This window comes from Orbicella faveolata, unplaced genomic scaffold, assembly GCF_042242905.1.
Source record: "Orbicella faveolata isolate gen_17 unplaced genomic scaffold, um_ofav_v1 contig_35, whole genome shotgun sequence".
NCBI lineage: Eukaryota > Metazoa > Cnidaria > Anthozoa > Scleractinia > Merulinidae > Orbicella > Orbicella faveolata.
Genome location: NW_028301564.1, coordinates 1,339,169 through 1,362,717, shown reverse-complemented (window position 1 = coordinate 1,362,717; position 23,549 = coordinate 1,339,169). Strand labels below are relative to the sequence as shown.

At 45.5% G+C, this 23,549-nt stretch overlaps 2 protein-coding genes and 2 pseudogenes across 3 annotated transcripts; 3 read left to right on the top strand and 1 right to left on the bottom strand.

The window, feature by feature from the left end:
• Positions 1–830: 830 nt before the first annotated feature.
• Positions 831–8,133, top strand: LOC110056547 (bone morphogenetic protein 1-like; annotated as a pseudogene). Its single transcript, XR_016201909.1, has 7 exons — positions 831–1,058; positions 2,119–2,151; positions 3,674–4,261; positions 4,809–5,184; positions 5,728–6,092; positions 6,551–6,925; positions 7,459–8,133. The product of XR_016201909.1 is annotated as a bone morphogenetic protein 1-like (transcript).
• Positions 8,134–9,211: 1,078 nt separating this feature from the next.
• Positions 9,212–11,145, top strand: LOC149102524 (uncharacterized; annotated as a pseudogene).
• A 5,701-nt stretch (positions 11,146–16,846) lies between these two features.
• LOC149102523 (uncharacterized) lies at positions 16,847–18,105 on the bottom strand. The gene has a single exon (XM_089273165.1). The coding sequence runs from the start codon at positions 18,103–18,105 to the stop codon at positions 16,855–16,857; it is 1,251 nt and encodes a 416-aa protein (XP_089129291.1). The 3' UTR covers positions 16,847–16,854.
• LOC149102522 (uncharacterized) lies at positions 18,089–19,579 on the top strand. Its single transcript, XM_089273164.1, has one exon. The coding sequence runs from the start codon at positions 18,166–18,168 to the stop codon at positions 19,543–19,545; it is 1,380 nt and encodes a 459-aa protein (XP_089129290.1). The 5' UTR covers positions 18,089–18,165; the 3' UTR covers positions 19,546–19,579.
• Positions 19,580–23,549: the final 3,970 nt, after the last annotated feature.

Below are 23,549 nucleotides of genomic sequence, written 5' to 3'. Positions count from 1 at the left end.
ATCAAGAAACACAACAACAGGAGAACGGTGCAACAACGGACCACTGAGGGAACAGCTACTCGCCGGAACAATGGAACAATAGGAAGATCGAAATGCACCAATCACAGCCGTCCTTTGTGATATAAATGATACCGTGCAATCAGTCGACCTTATCGCCTGAAGAAGACTAGCAGTAAGCAGTCGAAACGTCGCGATCTACATCTCAAGTGACTACATCGTGAGACAAACGATAATACACTTTATTATCACTTATTTTGTTTGTCAAATCTATCCAGCCTTGAAATTTTTCTTATGAAAACTTAAAAGCTCTTTTCAATATATCATAACGAAGTGAATTAATACACTCGAAGTATTTGGGTCAAAATGCTCACAATTTCTTGATGTTTTAATGTTTCTGACTCAAGTTTCTTACTCTGTTTTTACTGGCACTTGCTGCTGCGGTCGAAGGAAGGCGGCATATATCAAGTGTATTAAAGGAAAATGGTTTCTTCAATGGCATGATAAATAAGCCGAAATTTTATCACGCTTGCAGTGTATAATTACAATATTAATAAAGTACAATTTAAACAAAACTTTCGAATATGCATAAACGTGGAAATAATAAAAATAAGCTTGTAGTGCGGCAGGGAAGTATCTGAAAAATACAAATTATCAGCTCTGTATGGTCTGAGAATGAAAGAAAACGTGAAAATAATTGTTAATAAAAACATATTTGTATTAAGTGATGCAGGCGAGGAGATTAGTAGGTTCCAAAATTTCGTTGGGCTGTCATTTGAGCATGTAACTTAATAATTAATATGTATTTTAAAATTCTTGTTTTTGAGTTCTGGCAGAGAACGCCTCATTATAATTCTTAATGTCAGCTGGAAACATCTCTGGCGCCTAAGGACATTTGTCAATCACTTCGTTGCTCGGATGTCTTCTTTTTATTTAATAAGGCACGTGAGTTCGGGATTACCATAATTTCAACGCATGAATCTCGCACTGTAATAGATAAAAGTATAGTTTCAAGATGAGTAAAGGAAGTCTTTGGTACCATTTTACAATCTCGCTGGCGGGTAAGTCCCTCGTTAATCTTAGGCAAAAACAAGAAGGTTTGATCACTTTTTTAAATGAGAAGCAGATTCTTGGGCAATGCTCACAACCTGATTCGTTAAGGTTTTCCAACACTGAGCTACACAACAACTAGCTTGTTTGCGATTGGAATTTTTGGAAAGAAAGGCATTCTTACCATAAAATCACTGACTCGATTTTGCTTTCCTTAACACGATTACCTCATGATCACAGCCTCTCGTAAAAAAAAAAAAAAGATGAAAAGAACGAAAGCACGAATGAAGTCACTCGCAGAAATATTAAATTATTGTGAATAATTGAAAACTAATCTCGTGGATGGAGGATTATCTGATTTTTCCGCTCCTGAGAGGTAAAACTAACTGGCGATTTCCACAGGATGCGTTTGACAGATGGGCTACAATTCGAATTTATAAAAGCAGTTTTTCATGAAAAAAGGGACTCAGCAAAACGCTCTACAGATATGAGTTCCTTGGTGAGGCAATAGTGATTTTCTTTCTCTTTGCGCATTGGGAGAAAAAAATTACATCTTTTCCTCAGTTCTGTTTTATTTTTCCTTCACCGTAACTCTTTTAGCTTCTTGTTGAACCACGCATGTCTACCGGCAAGCATATTGTTATGCTCAGCCCAAAAACCCGCTGAAAGAAAAATCAAAGATTAAAACTTTGAACGTTTTCGTCAGATGGCCTTTGAAGTAAACACTTGCGGTGATATCTGGTGAAATGGTCATCGACAATTAACTCGAAACATTGTTCTGACTGGTAATTTCAGTACATATTCCTCATTTATAATTAAAGAGTAAAAATGTATTTCACCTTAAGAATAAAATATATGCAAACGAACGAACTTTTTATCCTGCGAAAGCTTTCGGTACAATTCTTATTCTGTGATAATCAGCGATTTCAGAACTATGTGCTCAGTTATTAATTTAAACCGACCACTGTATAGCAACAGAAACAAAAGCAAAAACCAAAACCACATGGAAAAATTATTAGTCGGTCTTGCTAGTACAGTATTTTAACGCCTCCCTTTGTCATGTTTGTTTAGCTCTGTATTGTACAAGGCAAGCTCTCTGCTATGGTAAGTGGTCAGAAAGGTAATTGTCTATAGTGAAAAGAGTTTTATGTTTAACTTCTTCTTTTAATGACCAGTCTTATTTAGTATTGTTTAAAATGACCCATTCAACACAGATTTCAACCAAAACACGAATTTTTAATTATAGAATATGTAAACACAGGGCAAAAAATAATGAACTTTGCTTAATGATGATAACTATAATTGTAGAAAATGTATTCTTGGTAGTGGTTCGCAAAGAAAAAAAAGGGAAATTATAAGGCAGGTGTTCCACAGGCGAAGTTGCAAATCCTTGAATAATGACTTGTATTTAAAACTGATCATTGGATAATGCAGTTCAAGAGTTTTCACTGACTTAGCCATCATGGTACATGAGCAATTATACCATGTTCTGCGAATATAGTAAGCGTACGCGTTAGTTTTGAGGGCGTTTTTATTTTTATTTTATTTTTCTATTTTTGGGGGCGTTTGTAATAAATCAATTATTCCACTCGTGCTTGTTGGATATGATATGATTAAAGCCAACTCGGTTCCAGGCGCCTCGTTGGCTATCTATCACCTCATATCCAATGCGCGCTCTTGTATTCATTATTAACTGTTGGTTAGAAGAAATAATAATAATACTAATAATAATTTCTTTTTTGTATGCATAGGTCATTAAAACTCTTTACTAAAACTTCACATGATAATTGCTTCCAGCACAAAACTATTTACGATAACAATTTTATTAAAGTCGTTAAAAAAAGAAAGCAAAGTTTAGTTTTAATAATAATAATAATAATAATAATAATAATACAAATTAAACGCTGGTCTGATTGAAGTAAAATTGAATACAGATGGCTACACCTTCAAAACCAGTCGCGACAAAATTTATCTTAATTTAGGGAATTTTTGTTTGTTTGTTCAGCGTTTGATAGGAATCGACTACTTTTGTCACAATGTATCTCAATTACATTTTTTCCAGTTCTTTACAATTAGCTCAAAATATTTAGTACCTTATGATTGTTGATAGAAATGACAATTGAGCATCTCGATACCACTGATTTTCCAAAGTGGCTTCCCCCAGTTTCCCTCCTCCCATACTGTTTTTGCCCCGCGCGTAAATGACGAAAAACACTTGCACCGCCGGGGACTGAGTGACGCTATTTCAATGGCAAAGTGGTCTCTCCTAAACTTTTTGGATTGGTCTAACTTGCCAAATCTTGAAAGCATCAAGGCAAGAAGATAAAACCTGCTGGAGCAATAAAATCATTGGAATGTCACTTGAGACTGGAATAAATCAGTATTAAGAGTAGTATTGTGCCCAATCAAAGACTCTCAAAATATTATCTGTTGCTTACTCTGTTTGTAGGTGTACCGTAAATAATAAACATCACTGCATCGGTCCATCCTCATATTTTTACTTAGTGAAGTGTTTGAAAACGTCCACAGTGAGTCCACTGATTGACATGTTTTGAAGTTATCTGCTACATGTATTTAGGTTTATTTCGATAAATAGTTTAATTCTGTTTAATTCTTTTTCAAACAGCCTCGGGGAATGGAGTAACTTTCAGAGCAAAGACAAGTTACGTGGAGTACCATTTCAACACGACTTCGGCCTTCCTAGGAGCCATATTTCAACTTGAATTCTCCTCCACAAGTTGCAAGGGAGATTTAATACTTGTGACTAGTAGAGACACAGATAACTTTTTCAAAATTTCTTTGGAAGAAGAAGATAAAGTCAATTTTTATTACAAACACGAAGATGGAGATTTCAACTTGCGCATATCTCCATCTCACAACAAAACGTTTTGCGATGGGCAAATACACAATATTGAGGTTAAAAGATATGGAAAGATGGTCACTTACAGCACTGATGGTGGTGAGGAAATGCAGACTAAAGACGCAAGTGTCAAAATAGCCATCTTTAGTAAACCAGATAAGATCACCCTCGGAGGGTCCAATGACAAGTTTGATGGCTGCATGTTCAGTGCATTGGTCCTTTTCCATGGGAAAACCGACTTAAGTAAGAATGTCAGCGTTAACATTATAGAGCGTTACCTCAAGAGGGATGCCAGGGTTCATTCTGCTGCTGTGTTTCCCGGAGCTTGCCCTAACTCTAAATCACCCGCAAAAGGTGATTATGAAATACGAGGTAAGCCATTAAGTATGTTGTAAAATGATGTAGCTGCCATAGAAGCGGTCCGTATAACCAATGACACATCATACCGAACTGTTCATAAATTCTTTCGATGAAATTACAAAGTTTAGTAGTATTTCCCTTGCATGAAAAGGTTTTTCGATCATTTTGCCTCCTCTCTACCAAGGATTTTAAGTGGAAACCATGCCAGCTTTAATTTAGTTCAAGACAGGTCGCTATGTTTTCACTAACAGTCCCATCTGAAGTCCTGCCACGTAGCTGGATGGGCCAGCCTCGATAAACCTGGTACTGAAGTCATGTGGACTTTTGTGCGAACACTGTCTGTACTCTAAAGATTGGCATCTTGTGGAAGATCTGAACATGTTTTCACCATGCATAGCCGGTTCAAGTCAGAACAATGTAGTTTTATCGGACCGACAGAGCTATGGAACACCAATTCCGGATTGAATATACAGAACGCGCAAAGCTCTTAGTACCTAAAAACTATTCAACATTGGTACCATTTTTGTTCCTATACATTTAGAATGTACACGTTCCAACACCGACATCTCCATGACAACGGACCGTGGTGTGATAGCCAGTCCCCAACCACAAGAATCAAGCCACATCAGTAGATGCGTATGGCGCATCACGGCCCCAACTGAACATTGATTGAAGTTCACATTGCTCTTTTATAACATCAGCGGATTTGTGTCCTGTTTACGTTCTAAAAGTGAAGTCGTTGTCTATAACGGAATATCTTCTGCTTCGAATGTTCTTGAACGGTTCTGTTTCCCCAAATCGAATACAGTGGTGTATACACGAGAACGTCAGATGATGGTCGACATGACTTTACCCGACAGCATCTACCTTGATTTCATTGGCGCTTATGAAGTCGTGAAAATGGACGAAGGTAACTCATATGATACCGCTGAAACTATCTACAACGGCCATCTTGAGGACAAGGGAAAGTAAAGTAGTTGTGTAACATGTCACCTGTTCTTTTCCGGATTACAATATTTATAGTTCAGAAACAAAATGCTTATTGTAGCATATTAATACGGAACCCAATAAAAATACATCAAAACAAAAAGTATAAACAGAAACAAAGACCAACGACGCGTAGTTCGGATCAAGTTTAGTGACCTTTTCCAATTAAAAGTGTGGTTTTGTATATACACCGTTCGTCCGTCATTGATGAACTAGCCCTTGTCGAGAGGTTATTTTGGCAGGTGGGACGCGTTTTAGTGGCCGTTGCTGTCGTAGAGAAATTAAAACAAGAGTGCATGTACGGGCTTTCCGCTGGGACCAAAAAAAAGTGGCCGCGTTAAAGAGAGGTGGCCATTATTAGAGGTTTGACTGCAATTTAATGACAAAGGTTCTGAAAATGATTGAAACAATATGTCAATGAACATGGGTGCATGGTATGATGAAAAGTATAACTTTCTTATCTCTAACATCCAATCAACAAACAGGAACCTAACAAACATGTCTGGAATATTGACTAGTCCAGATTTTCCACACAATTACGGATTTGAACATGACTGTACCTGGATCATATCAGTACCAATAGGACATCACATTCTTCTTTCATTCGATATGGGTGACTTCAACATTCATCCGTGTAACAAGAGCTGTGCCTGTGACTTTCTAGAAGTTCGAGCTGGAACAACTTCTAAAGAAAAGTTTATTGGAAAATTTTGCGGTGCTACCCCGCCCTCTCCTATTTATGTTAGCGGACGCGAAACCTGGCTTCGTTTCGTAACGAACAAACTTACGAACAATAAAGGATTTCGCACAACGTATAAAGCCATCCGAAGCCTTGCAGGTAAATGCACGTATCAATATTTTGAGTCGCAATCTTCTCTCACATATATATGTCCAATAATAAGTCATTCTTCTTATCAATCTGTTGTTCATCAGCGATGTGTGAGTGCAATGATCGACTAAGACACATTATTTTTTGTACTTCAGCTAATGACGATACTTATTAAAAATAAGTGGCGCCTTGAACTTTAGAAAATGGATTTTTAGGCCTAGCCACGTTTACTGCTGTCAACGGATATCTGTGTGTTTTACGTTTATACCTAAATGAGAGACAGTATCTTTCAGTCAAGCAAATCACTTCGAATCATCGTAAAATAAACCACTTGCATCTCTCAGAAAATGATTGTTTTTTACGCATTGGTTTTACATTTTTATGTACAGCTATAAGCTTCCATGCACTTACTATAGCAATTACTAAATTAGATTCAATGCATTAGTCGTTGTTTCCTCTTTCTTCAGACGAATGCCCAAGGAACAGGACATTTACGGATCGTCGTGGGTATGTCCATAGCCCAAGGTTTGCTTTAGATTATCCAGGCAAGATGGAATGCATATGGAGAATCCGCGTTCCTAAGGAATACAGAGTTAGTTTTTTATTCTTAGCTCCGATCAATCTTGATCCAAACTGTACTGACGTTTTGGAAGTTAGAGATGGCCTAGATGTAACCAGTCCATTGCTGAATCGGTACTGTGGCTCTACCAAGGCTCCGCCGAACATCTTTTCAAGCGGAAGAGCATTGTTTGTACGGTTCAAGTCTGACAGCTATCTTCGTGGTTTCGATGGCTTAAACCCAGGATTTCGGGCCACATACTTTGCTACAGGTGTCAAATCAGGTATGCTAAGCTGCTGTCTAGATTTAGAGTTTTTGCAGTTGGAAGGTCGACTGCATTATGAGTAGTAGTGGCTGTTGTTATGGAGAAAAGTTGCCTCCATCACCAGCGAAATATGTTTAACCGAGCACGATATAAGAATAGTTGTCCCTTTTGCATGACCGAGTCTAAAATTGGCTCCTGAGAAGTGTCGTAGACGCAAATAACCAAAGAGCCAAAGGGTTTGTATGGTAAAAACTGGTTCAACTCCAAGTATCGTACCTTTAATAGCCCTTTTCACTGTTAACTTTTCTCATTTGCATTACAATATAATTGAACATAATCTAGCGTGGATGTGAGGCAATTCGGGCTATTTTGTTGTTTCACCCCGAAATTGCCTGGCATCCACGTTGAAATACGTTGTAATGCAAATGAGAAAATCTTACCTTGAAAAGGGCTATTGCTTGTGATCCTTGAGCTACTTATATAGGGTCACCTAACCCCATCTTCCCACCTGCCCTCAGACTAAAAACTAATAGCTTTCTTACTTCTTGCAGGTGCAGCCTTCTTCAAGACAAGTTTATCCTTAATACCTCTGCTGGTTTTCCTTTTTAAATATTGTTGAACTATCGAAACAAAATTACTTCAGTTTTCATTTACAAAAATGTTAGTCGTAACACCTTTCATAAAAAGTTCATACATGGGCTCCAATAGCCTTGGGGAGTATACAGTGATAGAACTTCACTCAGCTGGTCGCAAGGACATGCAATGTCCAATAGAAAATCGAGCTTTGAACAATTAATGTACCGATCAAAATCGGAGATCAAAATTACAAATCGATAAATAAACACTTCAGTTCGTGAATAGTAACAGTCCGACGGAAAAGCAAATGACAGTCATTCAGTCAACCAGTCAGTCATTCAGTCAGTCCTTCATATCTCAGATAGTTTATTATAATCCTGATGCAGATAAAGGTACTTCAAATCTCGAGTATGATTTAATGTGTGTAAGTCTGTTTTTTTCTCTTTTTTCCCACTGATTTCCATCTCAAAACATTTTAGTCAGAACAAGGCGTGAGTCCTCGAGGATAAATAATGTTACACTGTTTCCATGGCAACGGATAGTAAGATATCGATCAAGATGACATGCAATCAGGCTCCTTTTTTTTCTTCATTCATATATATTAATGTATCTCGTAGGCATTGTAATCAATAAAGCAGAAAGAAACTGCATGACTGTCTTGAACAATATTCCAGTTTGTGCCCGCAGTATCCTCGGTAACTATTGGGACTGCTTACATTATATTTACACCACCGGGAGAGGGCACTCCCTATAATGGCCCATACGGGAAGGCTCTGCCTGAAAGGGGTACCTTTTTCAGGGTTCAGATGTATAAATGGGTAAGGATTTCACAAGCTGAGGTACATGGAAGGGTTTGGAAATCTGTCACTTAGTTATTTTAAAGAGCTTTGAAGACGCACCTTATGCCTGTATCATTTCATTTATTGGGTACCACATGAAAATAAAAAGAATTAAGACTTCCTTTTATGGCGATGTATTTATGGTACGTGAAAAGGGTTTTCAATTAAAGGCATACGAAAGGGGCAGCTGCTCTGGCAAAGTGGTATACAAAAGGGTAAAGGGTTGGACCTCGGAGCGGAGACTCATCCTGTAGATCTTTATATAGTAGCCCCCCTCCCCCCCCCCCCCCAGGGTATTCACCATCGGTCAAGATTCAATTAATTTCCCAATAGATCCACAGGCGACGACATCCTCTCACGGAAGTAATATATAGGGGATTAACCAAATACCGTTTCGCAGAGGGAGCCTTATTTCGCCTTATCGCAGCCCCCACCATCAAGTCCGGCCCTCTCAAGCTCGGGCCGGTTGAATCTGGGGGCTGCGAAACGGCGAAATTCGGCTCCCTCTTTGAAACAGTATTTGGTTAATCCCCTATATACTACTAACAACTTAAGGGAAATGGGGAGTGACACCAATTAGAAACAAGCGAGCCCGTTGTTATACCGCCCGAGCCGGGATGACTCGAGCGCCAAACAAGTGCGGGTGGCTGATGCGGGGCCGGAAAGAAAGCTGCGGAAAGCGTTGTTACGGGGCGTATTGCGGGCAGCACAACTACCAGCTGAAGAAAGGAATGAAAATACCAGAACCTTGCAGAGTTTGCGGAGTCGGTCTTCTGTGCGACTACCGTCTCTGCAAGCCCTGCGGCGGTAACGCGCTAAAACAACGTCTTATCCGCAAGCGTGAAAAAGCAAAAAAAATTTTTGAACTTGTTTTGCTCGAGCTGAAAGAAAGAAACACATCAGTTAGAGAAAGGTATCTTTGATTATAACGTAAGGCACTATGACTTACAACAATCAAGAAAGACTGGAAGAAGAACTCGCAAAAATCGATCCCGCGGTATTGCGTTATTTCGAGCAACTTCTTGCAGAAAACGCGCCAGCGGTAAGAAAGGTTGTCCAGAACGTGCTGGATGAACCAATTTCTCAAGAAACGCAGGCGCATCTGCAAAAGCCGCTTCTTCCGAAGCCTTACTAGCCAAGAGCCCCTCCACGCCAAAGAAAGTCGAGAAAAGCGCAAGAGCTTCTGAGGGAGTACGACCCCTTTCCTGCGCGGAAAACCCGAACAGTGACAGACTACCAGAAGGAGATTCTGGATCTGTTCGACGATGCAGAGAACGAAGGGGAAGAGAGTACAGGCCGGCGTTACATTCGATGGCGCTTCATCAGAGGTCTGGGAAGAAACCTAACACCAGACTTTATGGCGGATATACGCGAAAGAGTAAGCACGTCGTTCTATCTGAGGCACGTTTTCACGTACCAGTTGCGCAACATTGGGGATGGAACGGTGATCGTGTACTACTCGAACCCCAAGGGCTCACAGTGGTTTAACAAACTGGAAGACGCGGAAAAATGGCTTATCACCCAGGAAGAACTGCGTCTCGACAATGAAAGAGTTGAAAGGCCCAGCACTAAGTGGGTTTTTGAAAACTTTTTCAACGTTGACGTGAAGGTTGTGCTCGACAGGCAGCCGTTGGTGGGAACAGGTCCTTTGCCTGACTGGCTACGCAACCTTGCCCATAGCCGGGTGATGGTATCTTTGGACGTGTATAACGACAACCTGTGCCTATGGCGGTGCCTCGCTGTGCACCGAGGGGCGCGCACAGATCGTTGCACAAGAGTAGCCCAAAGACTGGCCCAGAGTTTCTACAAGCTCGAAGCTATTCCGCCAAACTTCAGGAAAACGTCTCTAGATGAGTTGGACAAGGTGGAAGCCCATCTGAACGAGGGCTCGCCCGTTTCATCTTGGCTCGGAATACGTGTCTACGAGCCTGAGCGTTTGGTAGGAGGTGAAGTGGTATGGCATCTCAGAATAAACCCTAACCCCAAAATCAAAAACATTTTGACGATAGGTGTCTACGAAGGCCACGCTTTCTTGATAAAAGACAACGCAAAGCTGGCGAAAACCTATGCATGCATCCATTGCGGCCAGAGATTCACACAACCTTGTCATCTGCAACGCCACCATCAAACCTGCAGCACGGGGAAAACGGTAATCTTTTGCCCGGGGACAAAAGTGGAAGCGCCCCTGACGGCCTTCGAGAAAGTGATGTACCCCCCGAAGGGCTCAGCATCGAACAAGCGATTCTGTGGTTGGAGCGAGAAGCGAAGCGCCGGGGAATCCACATCCACCACGCAATGTGCGGGCATGGGGGTGAGAGATGGCTAAAGCGGGGAAATGGAAAAATGAAGGCCTCTCCTGTTGACGGGTACAACCACGAAACGAGGACGGTGTTCCAATACCACGGCTGCTCCTACCACGGATGCCCAAAATGTTACCCGCGCAATCGAGGACAAATGATTCCGAATGGCGGTAAGACGGCCGAAGAACTGTACCAAGCCACCATGAACCGTACAGCATTTCTGCGGAAGATAGGCTACGAAGTAATCGAAGCGTGGTCTTGCGAGGTTGGGATTCTGAAGGGGGAACTCCCGAAGAAGGAAACGAAAACGTACCCGCACGCGATAATTTATGATTTCGAGTCGTATGGCGACAAAAACTACCGAAAAGAGCCGACAGGAGCGTTGACGATCGAAAACACCCACATCCCGATCTCAATCAGCATCGGCAACACCTTCGAAAGAAAGCCCACCCACATCTGCGAAAGAGACCCCGCGGAGTTGGTCCGAAAGTTCATGAAAGAGCTGGAGAGACGCGGGAAAAACATCCAGGACCAGGTACGCGCGGAGTTCGTTCCAGAAGACGTGCACCTGCTACCAAAAGAGCAGTGGGAAAAAATTCGCGAATGGTGCGACCAGGTACCAATATTGGGGTTCAACTCGGGCACCTATGACCTCAATCATGGCATGCCAGGGATCAGTTTTCACTATTTGCTCCGTGGGGCGATCGAGCGCGGCGCAGGCCTTTATAGCCCTGGCAGAGAGGCTTACGAAATGCTCAAAGGGGCGGTTGTTGGCGGACCGAGCCTGGTTTTCATAAGACGGCACCAGGCCGGTGTGACACGGATAAGGTCGCATCAGTTCGAAGAACCGCGTCTTTGCAAAAGATTCTCGGTTTCGACGCCAGCGCTCTCTATCTCTCGACCATGCTCAGAGAAATGCCTTGCGGGAAGGAGAAGGTCGTGCACTACGACGATGACCGCCAAGCGGAAGCGGCCGAAGTTCTGATTCGCCGGTTGAAAGCCGAGGAGTGGTTCGGCTTCGCCGAAGTTCGCATAGAGATCCGAGAACGTTTGCGACCAATGTTCGAGGAAATGTGCCCTTTCTTTTACAACAAACATGTTCCCGCCGAAGCTGTGTCGGAACACATGAAAGAGTACTTGGCGAGAACGGGCAGACAGCGCGGAGACGGGAGAAAGCTTGTAGGCGCTCTGTCCGCAGAACGGATGCTGGTGTACGCCCCTCTGCTGCGGTGGTACCTGAACCATGGGGCAGTTGTCACGAAGGTTTCCAGAACAATCGACTACAAACCGGGCAAGATCTTCACCTGGTTCGTGGAGCAGGTGACGGAGGCGCGCCGGACAGGAGACGTGAACAGAAGCAAGGCGCTGCTCGCCGAAGTGTTCAAACTGCTCGGAAACAGTGCGTACGGGAAAATCATCGAAGCGCTGGAGCGGCAAACGAACGTGATATACACGAAAGACGAGAAGGTTGTCGACAGAGCGCTGCGGAGCGCGTATTTTGAAGACCTCGACGAGATCGGGGAGGCCTACGAGCTGGAAAGCCGTAAGCCCCGGATCACGATCAGGCGGCCGTTCCAGATCGGAATCGCCGTCTACCAGCTGGCGAAGCTGCGGATGCTGGAATTCTACTACGACTTTCTCCACAAGTACGTCGACAGAAGAGATTTCGAGCTGATCCAGATGGACACGGACAGTAACTACATGGCAATCTCCGGTGAGTGGCTCGAAGACGTCGTCCGGCCAGAGCTGAAGCGAGAATTCGAGGCGGAGAAAGATCAGTGGCTGTCTTGGGACAAGTGGAGCGGTCGGACCCCAGGTCTCTTCAAGCTTGAGTGCGAGGGCAGCCGGATGATCGCGCTCTGCTCGAAGTGTTATGACGTCGACAAAGGAGAGGGCGAAAAAAAGAAGTTCAGCACGAAGGGGATGTCGAAGAAGCAGAACGAGATCACGTGGCAGCGGTTCGAGGAAGCGCTGGAAGGCAGCAAAGATATGGCAACCAACAGAGGTTTCAGGATGCGGGACGGGCAGATGGTCACTTACGAGCAGCAGAAGCTGGGGCTGAGCGCTTATTACGACAAGCGGTGGGTGCTGTCCGACGGGATACACACCGAACCAATCGAATATCACATCTAGTTCACGTCAGCCGGAGGAAGAGTAATGTTTGGAGGGACAACGAGCAGTTCTTCGCGCACGAAGCCGCGCTTGGGTCCGTCGCGCAGATAGTAGAGAACGGGTTGATCCGGTTTCGAAAAAGATCTTTCAATGCCGAAAACTTTCAAAGACCAGATTGGATCCGTGGCTCTTTTCACGTCCCGTTCAAGCTCGCCAGGCTGGTAGAGATAACGAACTTGGACAAGAGAGGGGAGGATTTTTTCGCTTTTTCCAACAGGCCTCGTGCAAGGTGTGGAAGGCCTCGCATAAACAGATTTTTCTTTGATGGCAACGGCGGGTTTCTTGCCGATAAGGCTTGTGACCTCGTTGTTCAAAGCCGAAACAACTTCAGGAAGTCTTTTCACCCAGGCCGTGGACCGCTTGCCTTCAGGGAGAAGCATTTCTACGGCGTACTGGTGGCCGAACAAGCGCTTAGCCAGAGTGCGGTTGAAACGTTCAACAATGGCCTGGTCGCGGTGAATGTCAACGCGCCCGCGCCGGATGTATGTTTTGTGCCTGTCCATCTCTTTCGTGACAGCGCCCATGAATTCGCGCCCGGGGTCAACCTGCAGCATTTCAGGCCATTCGAGAGGCGAGCGCTTGTAAGTCTTCTGAAAGGCCAGGGCGACCTCATCAGAATTTTTCGAAGTCAGGGGTTCGGCCTCTTTGTAGCGGCTGGCCACGTCGACAACGGTAAGAGCATAATTATAAACTTTGCGGCCTCGAGGGAGCTTGTCGTGCGGCAGAAAAAGAAGGTCCGCCTGATGGACCTTGTTGGGCGTGGGAACGTCGAATTTCGGCCGAGGAATTCGCTTCGGCGCGGGGAGGAATATCTGCCAGAGCGCTTGCCTGATCAGGCATTTTTTTGCGGTTTCTTCAGGTACCTTGGCTGCCTCGGCTAATTTTTTGATCGCGGTGATTCCTTTGCAGTAGCCCCCGGGGCCGTAGTAAATCTTCGCGAGTTTGGCGTCCATATAAGTAAGGTGTAAAAAAGTTTAAAGGAACCGGAAAGCCGCGTAGCCCAGAGCGAGAGTCCCGGCGCCCACGAACGCGAGTTCACCCTTTTTCTGCTGCTCGCTTGGCTGATAGAAATCAGAGAACTTGGGCTCCTTGGGGGGTACCATCTCTTCGTTGGGATGCGCCTGGTTGTAGAGTTTGAAGGCGTAGTCCGTGTTGGTGAAGTTCTCCTTGACCTGCTCCTTTGTTTGCGCGTTGGTCGCAATGCAGTCGAGAAGTTGTGTTCGGTCCCGCGTGTATTTGGCGTAAGCCGCTTGATAATCTTCGAGAGCTTTATCGTGGCGCTTTTTTTCTTCAAGCGCAGCTTTGTCGTCCCCGCCAAGCGCCCTCGCCAGATAATTGCCGCCGATAAAAGCCGTGGCGTTCAACACAGCCCCGCCAATCATGATCGCGATGCTCGCCATTGTATATGTTGTAAAATCTATTTTTAATTGTTCTCGTATGGCGGCGGCGGGGGTTCGAAGGGAGGAGGTGTTGGGCATTTCTCCAGTAGTGGGAATTCCTCAGTATCAAGATCCTCAAAAACGGAATCTTGTTCCTCAGAATCGGAGTCTTCATGGGTACTGCACTTAACCGCCCAAACAAAATCTATGACATCGACGGCGTAATGGGTTATCTTGAATGCAAAAAACAACAGCGCAGCCGTTGTGAAGGCTTTGATGGGGAAATAACAACGCGCCATTGCGTTATAATGATGTTTTTTTTTTCTAAACGCTGTTGGGGAGGATTTTCTGGTCCTCAAGGCACGTTTTGAGCGCAATGCTGCCAGCCATGACGGCGGTGAACTTCACGTAATTCATGACGCTGCTGCTGGGATCAGAAGTGAAATTCTCTTTCACAACCTTTTTTGCGACCCAGCCGAGACCCGCGGTTAATCCCGTGAGAGTTGCGGCGTCAATGACGGTCTTGACAAGCTTGTTGTCGGACATGGTGCGTTCGATATAAGAAAAGAACGAAAGTTTAAAACAAATTAATCTGTCTTCCCCGGGGACTCTTCTTCTTTTCTTCTTTGTTCTTCTTCTTCTTTTATTCTTATTATTTCTTTTTCTATTCTTCTTATTCTTCTCTTTTCTTCTGCGTCCTTATCAACAAATGGTTCTTTCAAAAGCTTGATGGTTGTGGCGGCAACTGTGTTGCCGATTTTTGTATATAGAAAGCAGATGCCAAAAACCGCGGCTGAATTGAATGCAAGTTTGGGAAAGTTAACTCCGAACATGTTGAAATATACTCTACTCGCAAAAGTTCAAATCATTTTTTTTATCCTTTTGGCCGAGTCGCGCGAGCAGGTTCTGGCTCGACACTCGCGGGCTCAGGCGCGGGCTCCGGCGTTTTGAATTTGTCGAACACGGACTTGGCCATTGCCTTGAGCTCTTCACGTTTGTAATAGATCCCGAGTAGGAAAACGCCTCCGCCAATAGCGATCCATTGGTTGGCGCTGAGGCTGCCGCTCTTTGGGCTTTCGCTCTTTGGGCTTTCACCTTCTGTAGTCGGGGCTGGCTCAGGGGCCTCTGTGGCGGCTTTCGCTTCCTTTTCCGCGTGATAAGCCTCAGCCACTTTCTTGTGTTCTTCCCATGCCAGTCGCGTTCTTTCAGCAACCATTTTTCCAGCAGCCACACGCTTGGGGTTTTTTACGCGCTGCGCGGTTGCAGTCGGAGTTGTCGCTTGCTGTGTGGCATCGACTGCAGGTGCTGCCCGGGCCTCGACCTGAGGCGCCGTGACCGCAGGTGTGCTCTCGGATTGTTCGGTTGACATTCTGAAGCGAACCGTATTCTAAGCAAATGAAAAAGTTTAATTGTTGCAATTTGTCAGCACTCCCTCAGCAGTTGTTTATGAATGCTGACCGGTTATTCCGAAGTTGCTGAGCTGGGTACTTCATCAACACCCTCAAGTGGAAAGCCGTTTTCATCACGAGAAGGGTGGCTCTGTTCCGGCAACTGTGGACTAAAATCAATATGTTTTGTGGTGATCATCGCCGCGTTGGCCGCAGCAAGAAACCGGCCGCACTTCAAAGCAGGGTTGCCGGCCAGATTGGAGAGCTCTTTGTTCAAGATGTAGTCGTTTCTGAGCTCTTTCTGATAAGTGTCGATGTCTTTGATTTTGACGGTCATTCCGACCACTTTGGCTGCAAGAAAAATAAAGCTGTCGATCACGCTTTCTGTTGTCTTGGAGCCCACGTACGTCTCGTAGCGTTTGGTGTATTTCTCGACCTCTTTGTCGCTCATGCGCTTCACCTGCTCGTGGGTAAGCTGCACTCCGATGGCCTCTTTGACTTTGTCTGTGGACACCAGCACGGCCAGCTGCTCGCGAAGAGTAGGAATGTCAGGTCCGGGGGCGGTTGGAACAAGGCCGCCTGCTGGACCACTCGACGGCTCGGGCTCGGTTTGAAGAAGGTTCATAACTTCTGATTAGGCGGCCTCTTCACCCATTGTTCAAGGCTATAAACAACTTTCATTTTTTTATTCAAATAACTTAACCCCGTAGGGGTGGCGAAGCGAGAAAACGAGATAAGAGAACTTTCGCTCTTTCAGCTTTGAAACCAGACTTTTGTACTCATCCGGGAAGAGCTCGCCGGCGTAATCATCGAAGATGGCTTTCGTGGTCCTGGCCGAGGGGGTGTAAAAGAGGACGATCGCCGCCACGTTCTCCCGGAAGGAAGATGTTATGCCGGTCAACTTCTGGGTCAGCACCCAAACGCTGATGCCCATATGCCGGGCAGAAAAGGCGAGATTCACCAGCTCGCCTGTACGCCCTTTCACGTCTTTGGAGGCCGCGCAGTCGTCGAGGATTATGAGCGTGTTGGTGCCCACGGAAAGCCATCTCACGAGCTTCAACCACTTTTCCACGGCGTGCTGCTCGCAGACAAGCACATCCATTCTTGGATCGTTTTCGCCAAGCCGGTGGTAGGTCTTGTTGTGCGTGACCGTCGAGCAGATGAGCACGATGTAATCGAACTTGCCCCGAAAAGGGCCGTAGAGCTGGTCCACCACGAACCTCGATTTGCCTGAATTGGTCGGACCCACGATGAGAGCGTTGAAGGGTATCTTGCTGGGGTGCATGTTCATATTCAATCCTGTACATCTACATGCTGTCTGTTCATAATATTCCACTGGGAGTCGGAGATGACGAATACGTGGCAGTTCACGTTGCCTGAGCCTTCGGCTTTCCTCTCGATTTCCAGCTGGACACCATCGGTACTGTTCACAAGGCGCTTCCCACTTCCGTGCATGTCTTGGTCCGCCATGGAGCGCATATCAATCAGAGGCCCGAAACTATCTCCGGTGTAAAACTTTGTCGCATCCATGTGCTCGGTTTTATTTTTTTCCTTCACGAAGAAGCGTTGCGCCTCTTCCCACATGTCCTTTCCTTCGACGCCGTTGTTGTAAATCATGTTGGGCGAGCTGTTGATCGTGACGCTGACTTTCGTCAGATCCGGGAAGATGTATTTTTCCGAATCTCTGGCTCCATCGGTATAAGGCTCTATGAAAAGTAGCAGGAGGGCTTTTATCGACCTTTTTTGGGCGTCGACTTTGATGTTCTTCCACGTTACGATGTCTTTTTTGAAGATCACCACTCTGGAACGCAACACGTTGTCATAGGCGAACTCTTTCCCGTTGGAGTAGGCGCTGTACGCCTCGTCCGCCAGAGTCTTGCTGCGGATCATTTCGTACTCCATCTGGATGTTGGTCAGCTTGTATTTCAGCTGGATTGTATCGGAGCCCTTGACCACATGTTCAGCTCCAGCAGGGGTTACTTCGAACGTGCGGTCGTTGAAAAGGGCCTGGGGGTAGAAAACGCCGTGATCGGTTAGGATCTGATGGTCTAGCCTGATCCGGTACTTGCTCCCGTACACCTCATTCAGCTTGTTTTCAGCTTCGACGCCCGAGGTTTTCTTGTCTTCCGCGCCTGAGCGGATCTTGCATAAGTCCTCGCTCTGAATCCCTTCGAGAATCCTGTTGTCTCGTTCTTCCTGCGAAAGGAAAAGGTCATCAAAGATTTTGTAGATGCCGTAGCCAACCGTGTCTTGCAGGGTAGTGCCTCCAAACTTTACGTGAAGCCTGTCAACGAGCGCTCGCGTGACGTTCTGGACAAGGAAGTTGTTGGCGTGCCCTCCAGAAAGGTCGATGTTAAAGACAAGCGCTAGCGAGCCCGGCACCAGAACCTCGTTCACGTTCAGCTTGGGCACCGAAACATACAGCGTATCGCCGGGGTTAGCTTCAGTGCGGGAAAAGGTGATCCGCTTGACCGCGCGCTCGGCCTGCATGGCTTGTAATGTTTTTTTGCTGTACGTTGCGCGAAGATTCTCTGGAACTGACATTGTATAACACTCCGGCGATAATTTCTAATTTAAAAAATAACAGGCTTGAAATATATTGCTATGGCGGAAGGCGGTCGCGAATTTGATTACGAAGACCCGGATCTTGATAAGAAGATCGACAACGACAATGACGCAACCCAAGCTTTTGAACCTGATGTGGTATCAACTCCCTACCAACCTGGCGCCCCCTACCACGAGGGTGAACAAACGGAAATGTCTTCTATGCGGCACGAGCAGTCCGGCCTGCCTGACACTTCTTATGCCGAGACATCATTTTTTGGAGAAGATATCCCTTTGCTTGAACCAGATTCGGAAAGGGAATTTATCATAGACCGGTTAAAAAGCGTATTTACCAACTTTAAAGAGAGTAGTTTTGCAATTATGAAAGGCACCAAAGGGAAAACCAAGGGTAAAATTGTTGCAGTAGGTAAGGGTGGAGGTGAGTACAAGATTATGAAAGATGACGGGATAAACTTCACGCAAAGTTTTTTAGACAGGTTTGTAGACAAAATTGGGCCAAGAGCTGCAGATGTCATTGTGGAAGACCGGGATACCATCAGAGAAATGAAACAAAGACAAAAAGAGGCAGAGAAACAACTACAACAGGCGGAAAAACTCGCTTCGCAAAGAGAAGAAGAAAAGAAAGAAATCAAAGTTCTGAGACGTAAAATCGAGCAAACCGATGCTCAGATTGATGCCATTCAGGATGAACATGGTTCGAATATTGAAAGTGAAACAGAGCTGCGTAGGCTGAAAGAACTGAAAAAGAACTATCAAAGAGATCTTGAAAACAAGAAAAAAGAGTTTGACTCGCTCACAAAAAAAGCAAGAAACATAGAAAAAGAACAAGAAAAGGTCAACAGACTCAGGGCCAGCATCGCAGCAAAAGAAAGTGAAACAAACGCCATGGAAGAAAGGCTCAATCAAACAAAACCGTTGGACGCCCTGAAAGAGCAGGAAAGCGAGCTGCAGCGCCAAAACGAGGAAGACCATGTGATCATCCAAGATGAGAATGCCTCGCCCTCTGAAAAAGAAGCCGCAGAAGGCAGAGTTGCAGAAAGAAACGAGAAGATCGCGCGTTTGCAAACTCAGATGGCGGAAAGGGAAAGGGGACGGCCTCTCTTGGAAAGGGTCAAAGAAATCTTCAAAAAATACGGCGTGACCTTGGCCGCTATTCTTCTCGCCGCTGGGACCACAATCGGCGCTGTCATCGGGGTCCTCACCAGAGGTTTGAAAGCCACCGGCAAAGCTTTGGGAAATGGCCTCAAAGATATTGCCGCGAAACTTGGTTCTCTGCTGCCCGGGCTGATTGGCTCGATTGTGAGCTTCCTTTTCAAAGCTGCCGGCCAAGTCGTTGGGTTTCTGGCCGAGCACACCTGGCTGCTAATTCTTGCCGCGGTGGCCTTTTTGTTCGAACAATATTTTAAGAAGCAGCGTTAACTTACCGCCAAGCCATTAACAGCAAAGCCGATAAACCAACTACACCGACAATGACAGCTGTTTTGTTAATTTCGTGTTGTGGTGTTTTATCTGGAGCCTCGGGCTCTATTTTTTCCGCCGGTGGCTGCGCTCGTTGAGTTTCGGACGAAGCTGGTTTTTTCGATTCGGCTGTTGCGGCCTTGTGTATCGAGTTGGACGGGTGGCTGTTGGGTGGGTTAATTTTTGACGGGCCGCCTGCCATTAGTTTGAGTCCAGCTTTCTTTGTCTCCGGGTTTACCTCGTTGTTCACTCCCAGTTTCATCCCAGAGACCGCCTGTTTCAGCTTGTTGTTGTAGCCGATTGTGCTTGCGGTGTTTATTATCATTCGCGCGGGCATGAGCCAGGCCATGGGGGCTACAGCGAGATTGAGCCTCACCTTCGCTTGATCCACCGTGAGCTGGTTCCTTTGCACGCTCGCGGCCAGGTCAGGCTGTGTGATCGCGCTTTCCATCAGCACCAGGAACTCGCTTTGGGCTTCTCTTGCTCGACCGCCCGAACCGAGAATGCTGCTGCGGACGTTGACTTGCGCGCCCGGGATGCAGTAAACGAAAGCCTCGATTGACTGGTTGATTCGCGCTAAGCCCGCCTGCGTCAAACCTGATGCTGTGTTTGGCGCGAACCAGTTCGATTGGGTATCAGAAGTGGCACCCGGCTCGATGTAATAAATCAAGTCCCCTTTTATCGCTTTCCCGCCTTCATCGCTGAATTTGTTCCATCCCGGGTATAGGTAGTCAGTTTTCGACGCGCCGCTCGCATAGACGTAAACGCTTCCCAGACCGAGGTTTGCCCCGTGCGCGAAGCGGAAATCACTCGAGGGGTCAAGGCCGAACTCGCTGCATAACCTTTTGTATGAAGCGACGTCGTAATGATTATTGTATTGGTTGAAAGGCGGGTCTCCTGGCAAAGCGCTCATGCTCTGAATTCCTCCTAGCTGGAACAAAATTCGCCTGACCGTGAAATACACGTGGAATTTGTAGAAAGCTCTTATCTGAGGGGGGAGATTCATCCCGCTGTCAAAGATTTCGCGAGAAACTCCGCAACCTTGTGTCGCGCAGAAAACCGCGAAGTTGAGCTGTTGCGGCCAATATTTCATGTCTGGCCCTCCTAACCAGTGTTTTGATTCGACTGCAGAAGTGTGCCTCAGTTTGGTTTCTTGAAATATTTCTCGGAATTTTGTTGTGAAATACTGGTCAGGCGTGACGTAGATTTGGATTGCGTCGTTGAATATTTTTTTCAAGCTTGGCGCTTTACCGTCGAAAGGTACCGCAGGGATGGGCAATGAAACTTTTGAGCCAAGCGGCGCCAGCTGGTAAGGAAAACCCCCGCTGTCTCCCAAACCAAGCGCTTCTTTCATCGGAGACGCTTTGAAACGAGCCTTCGCTTTCTTTGAAAAACACCTCAGCGGTTACGTTTTTTTTCTCGTCGATCATTGCTTGTGAAATGAACCGGCTTTTGTCCGCTTTTGGAAAGCGGTTTAAAAAGTTTGTCCACGCCTTTTTCTTCGCGGCATCTTCTTTTTTCAAAAACTTGAGATCATCAAACTCGGGATCTTGACCGATATTATCCCACCAATTCGGCATTGTATTTGAACACAATTTTATTTGTTGAATATAAAAATGGTTGTTCTCACTATTGTCACGCAACAGAACGGAGGGACAATATATTTTGAAAAACCGATACCGAAAGTGCATTTCATGAAACTCATTTCTTGCAGTTTGTACAACAGCTGGGACACTTTGAAGAAAGAAGGTTCGGCCTCCTTGGGAGATAGAAACAAAGATATAGCTTTGTCAGTTAGTAAATTACTCCCAGGGCATTATAATTTAGAAAGCATGGCAAAAGAAATAAAAGGTCTGTTCGCAAAATATAAATATGATCTTGTAACAGAAATAAATCAACCTGTTGGCCAGCTTGTAATCAAAAATTTTGGGGGAAAACCGATTGAACTTGATCGTGATTTAGCCAATTTGTTTAATATTAGGCGAAATTTGGGTTTTATGACATTCGTAAAACGGCTTACAGCTCCAACGACATATTTTATTCATTGTAATTTGATCGACACAGAACGGAATCTGTTCAATGGCAAAAGGTCAGATGTATTAGCCCTGTTTGATGTGAAAGGGAAACCTTATGAAAAGGTAAGCTACCAGGGTTCTCCGCAACAGGTTTTGCGAGACTGCTCTACAGGCGAGTTCGTAAATAGCATCACCATCAGCGTCAAAGATGAAAATGGTGAACTCTTTGATTTCAAGGGTTTTCCACTTCTTTTTGAATTAGAGTTAAATTAAATTTATATATATACAAAATGTCTTCGGCAAATCTGTTGCCTCCAAGTGCGCCGCCTGCCGAGAATGAAAGAAGAATCTATCCAAGCCTTCCCGAAATGACAAATGCCGAGAATTTCCGGCTAACCGAGATAAGCAGAATTGAAAAAGAAATATCTGCTGAGGTTGAGCATTACAGGCTTGTGTTGAAAAAATACAAAAAAGTCCGGAAAGCGCTTCACTATTCCCTGGTTTGCCTTGGCGCCTTCACAGCAGTTCTATCTTCTGGGGCTGTTGCAACATCACTTACTGGTGTTGGAATTGTCGTCGGCGCGCCTGTTGCCGGGATAGCCGCTTTATCTGGCGCAGTTTCCACTGGCCTGTCCGTTGTCAACAAGAAGCTTGAACGCAAAGTCAATAAACACTCGAGAATCCACTCTCTGGCTATTGCAAAACATGACTCGATTAACCTCGCCGTCTCACAGGCTCTTAATGATAATCAGGTTTCTGACACGGAGTTTCAACTGATCACACGTGAAATGCAGAAATATCGCCAGCTTAAAGAGACTTTACGCTCAAACTTTGCGCAAATACAAACAAATCCAATCCAGCCAGATATCGAAAAAATAAGAAACCAGGTTCGGGACCAGGTTCGGGAAGAATATAGAAAAAAACTTGCGGATTAAACAGCAGATTTGACCTAAATTTTGAGCGAAAAAACACAAAACTTTCTCTTAGTCTTATCAAAAACAGATGATTGCGTTACACCGCGTTACCTTCACGCGTGACGTTGCGTGACTGGGTTACGTTACTGTCACGCGTGACGTTGCGTGACAGGTCACACAAAAAAGCAAAAACCCTGTCGGGAGGTGCTCGTTGGCTGTTCTTTTGCCTAGCCCCGGGCTGACAAGGCGGCTGTCCCGTTTTACCTCCGGACGAGGTTTGAGGTCCCGAGGGTCCTCTGAACACCTCCCAGTCACCACTGGGCCGGGGCGGGTTCACCCGGGGTTGTCACCGTGGACGGTCTCACCCCATACCCCTGACAAGGGCCTGTACGTGCCGTATTAAAAATCAGAGGTGGCCACCCTCACATCCAAAAACACCATCATTTGATCGCTGATAAATAATAAAGTTACTCAAGCTATATACATTGATCCAGTCGCCGCTCCTATCACTTGTGGTGTTACTTCTCTGTCCTTCGCAGGTTTTCACACATACGCATGCGCTTTTGGGTGGCGAGATGATGTCATGCGCTTTTGGGTGGCGAGATGATGTCATGCCTGAGCTATATTTAGAGCTTTGCTGAATAAATTATATCCCAACAACAGTTCTGGAGGCCAAAATGATTGTGCTGTTCCACGCTATTTGCTTTATTTTCACGGAACTTTCTACGCCCGTTTGGCAGAAAGAGGTCAGATAGATAACATATCAAGTCGTTGAAGCCATGCGAGAAGCAGAGGAAACTTAAACAGGCTCGATCGAGGCCCTTGTTCAAGGAATATCACATGTTACGAGCGATTGAAGGCTGCGATCGAATCTTGCTATTTGCTCGTTTCCTCCTACTCGCTTCACTCCGGCAGCTTCTGTGGTGAAAAAATAACTTACAGCGCGTTGACTGAGCGTAATTTTTTGGTAAATTCTGTTCTGGTTCGCTATTTTCGGCCCAAACAAAAAAATCTTGAGTTGTCCGCCATGTTTTTC

Bases quoted from the DNA above. Each gene is read 5' to 3' on its own strand.
- LOC149102522 (XM_089273164.1), top strand. From the start codon at position 18,166: ATGGCGGAAGGCGGTCGCGAATTTGATTACGAAGACCCGGATCTTGAT.
- LOC149102523 (XM_089273165.1), bottom strand. From the start codon at position 18,105: ATGTCAGTTCCAGAGAATCTTCGCGCAACGTACAGCAAAAAAACATTA.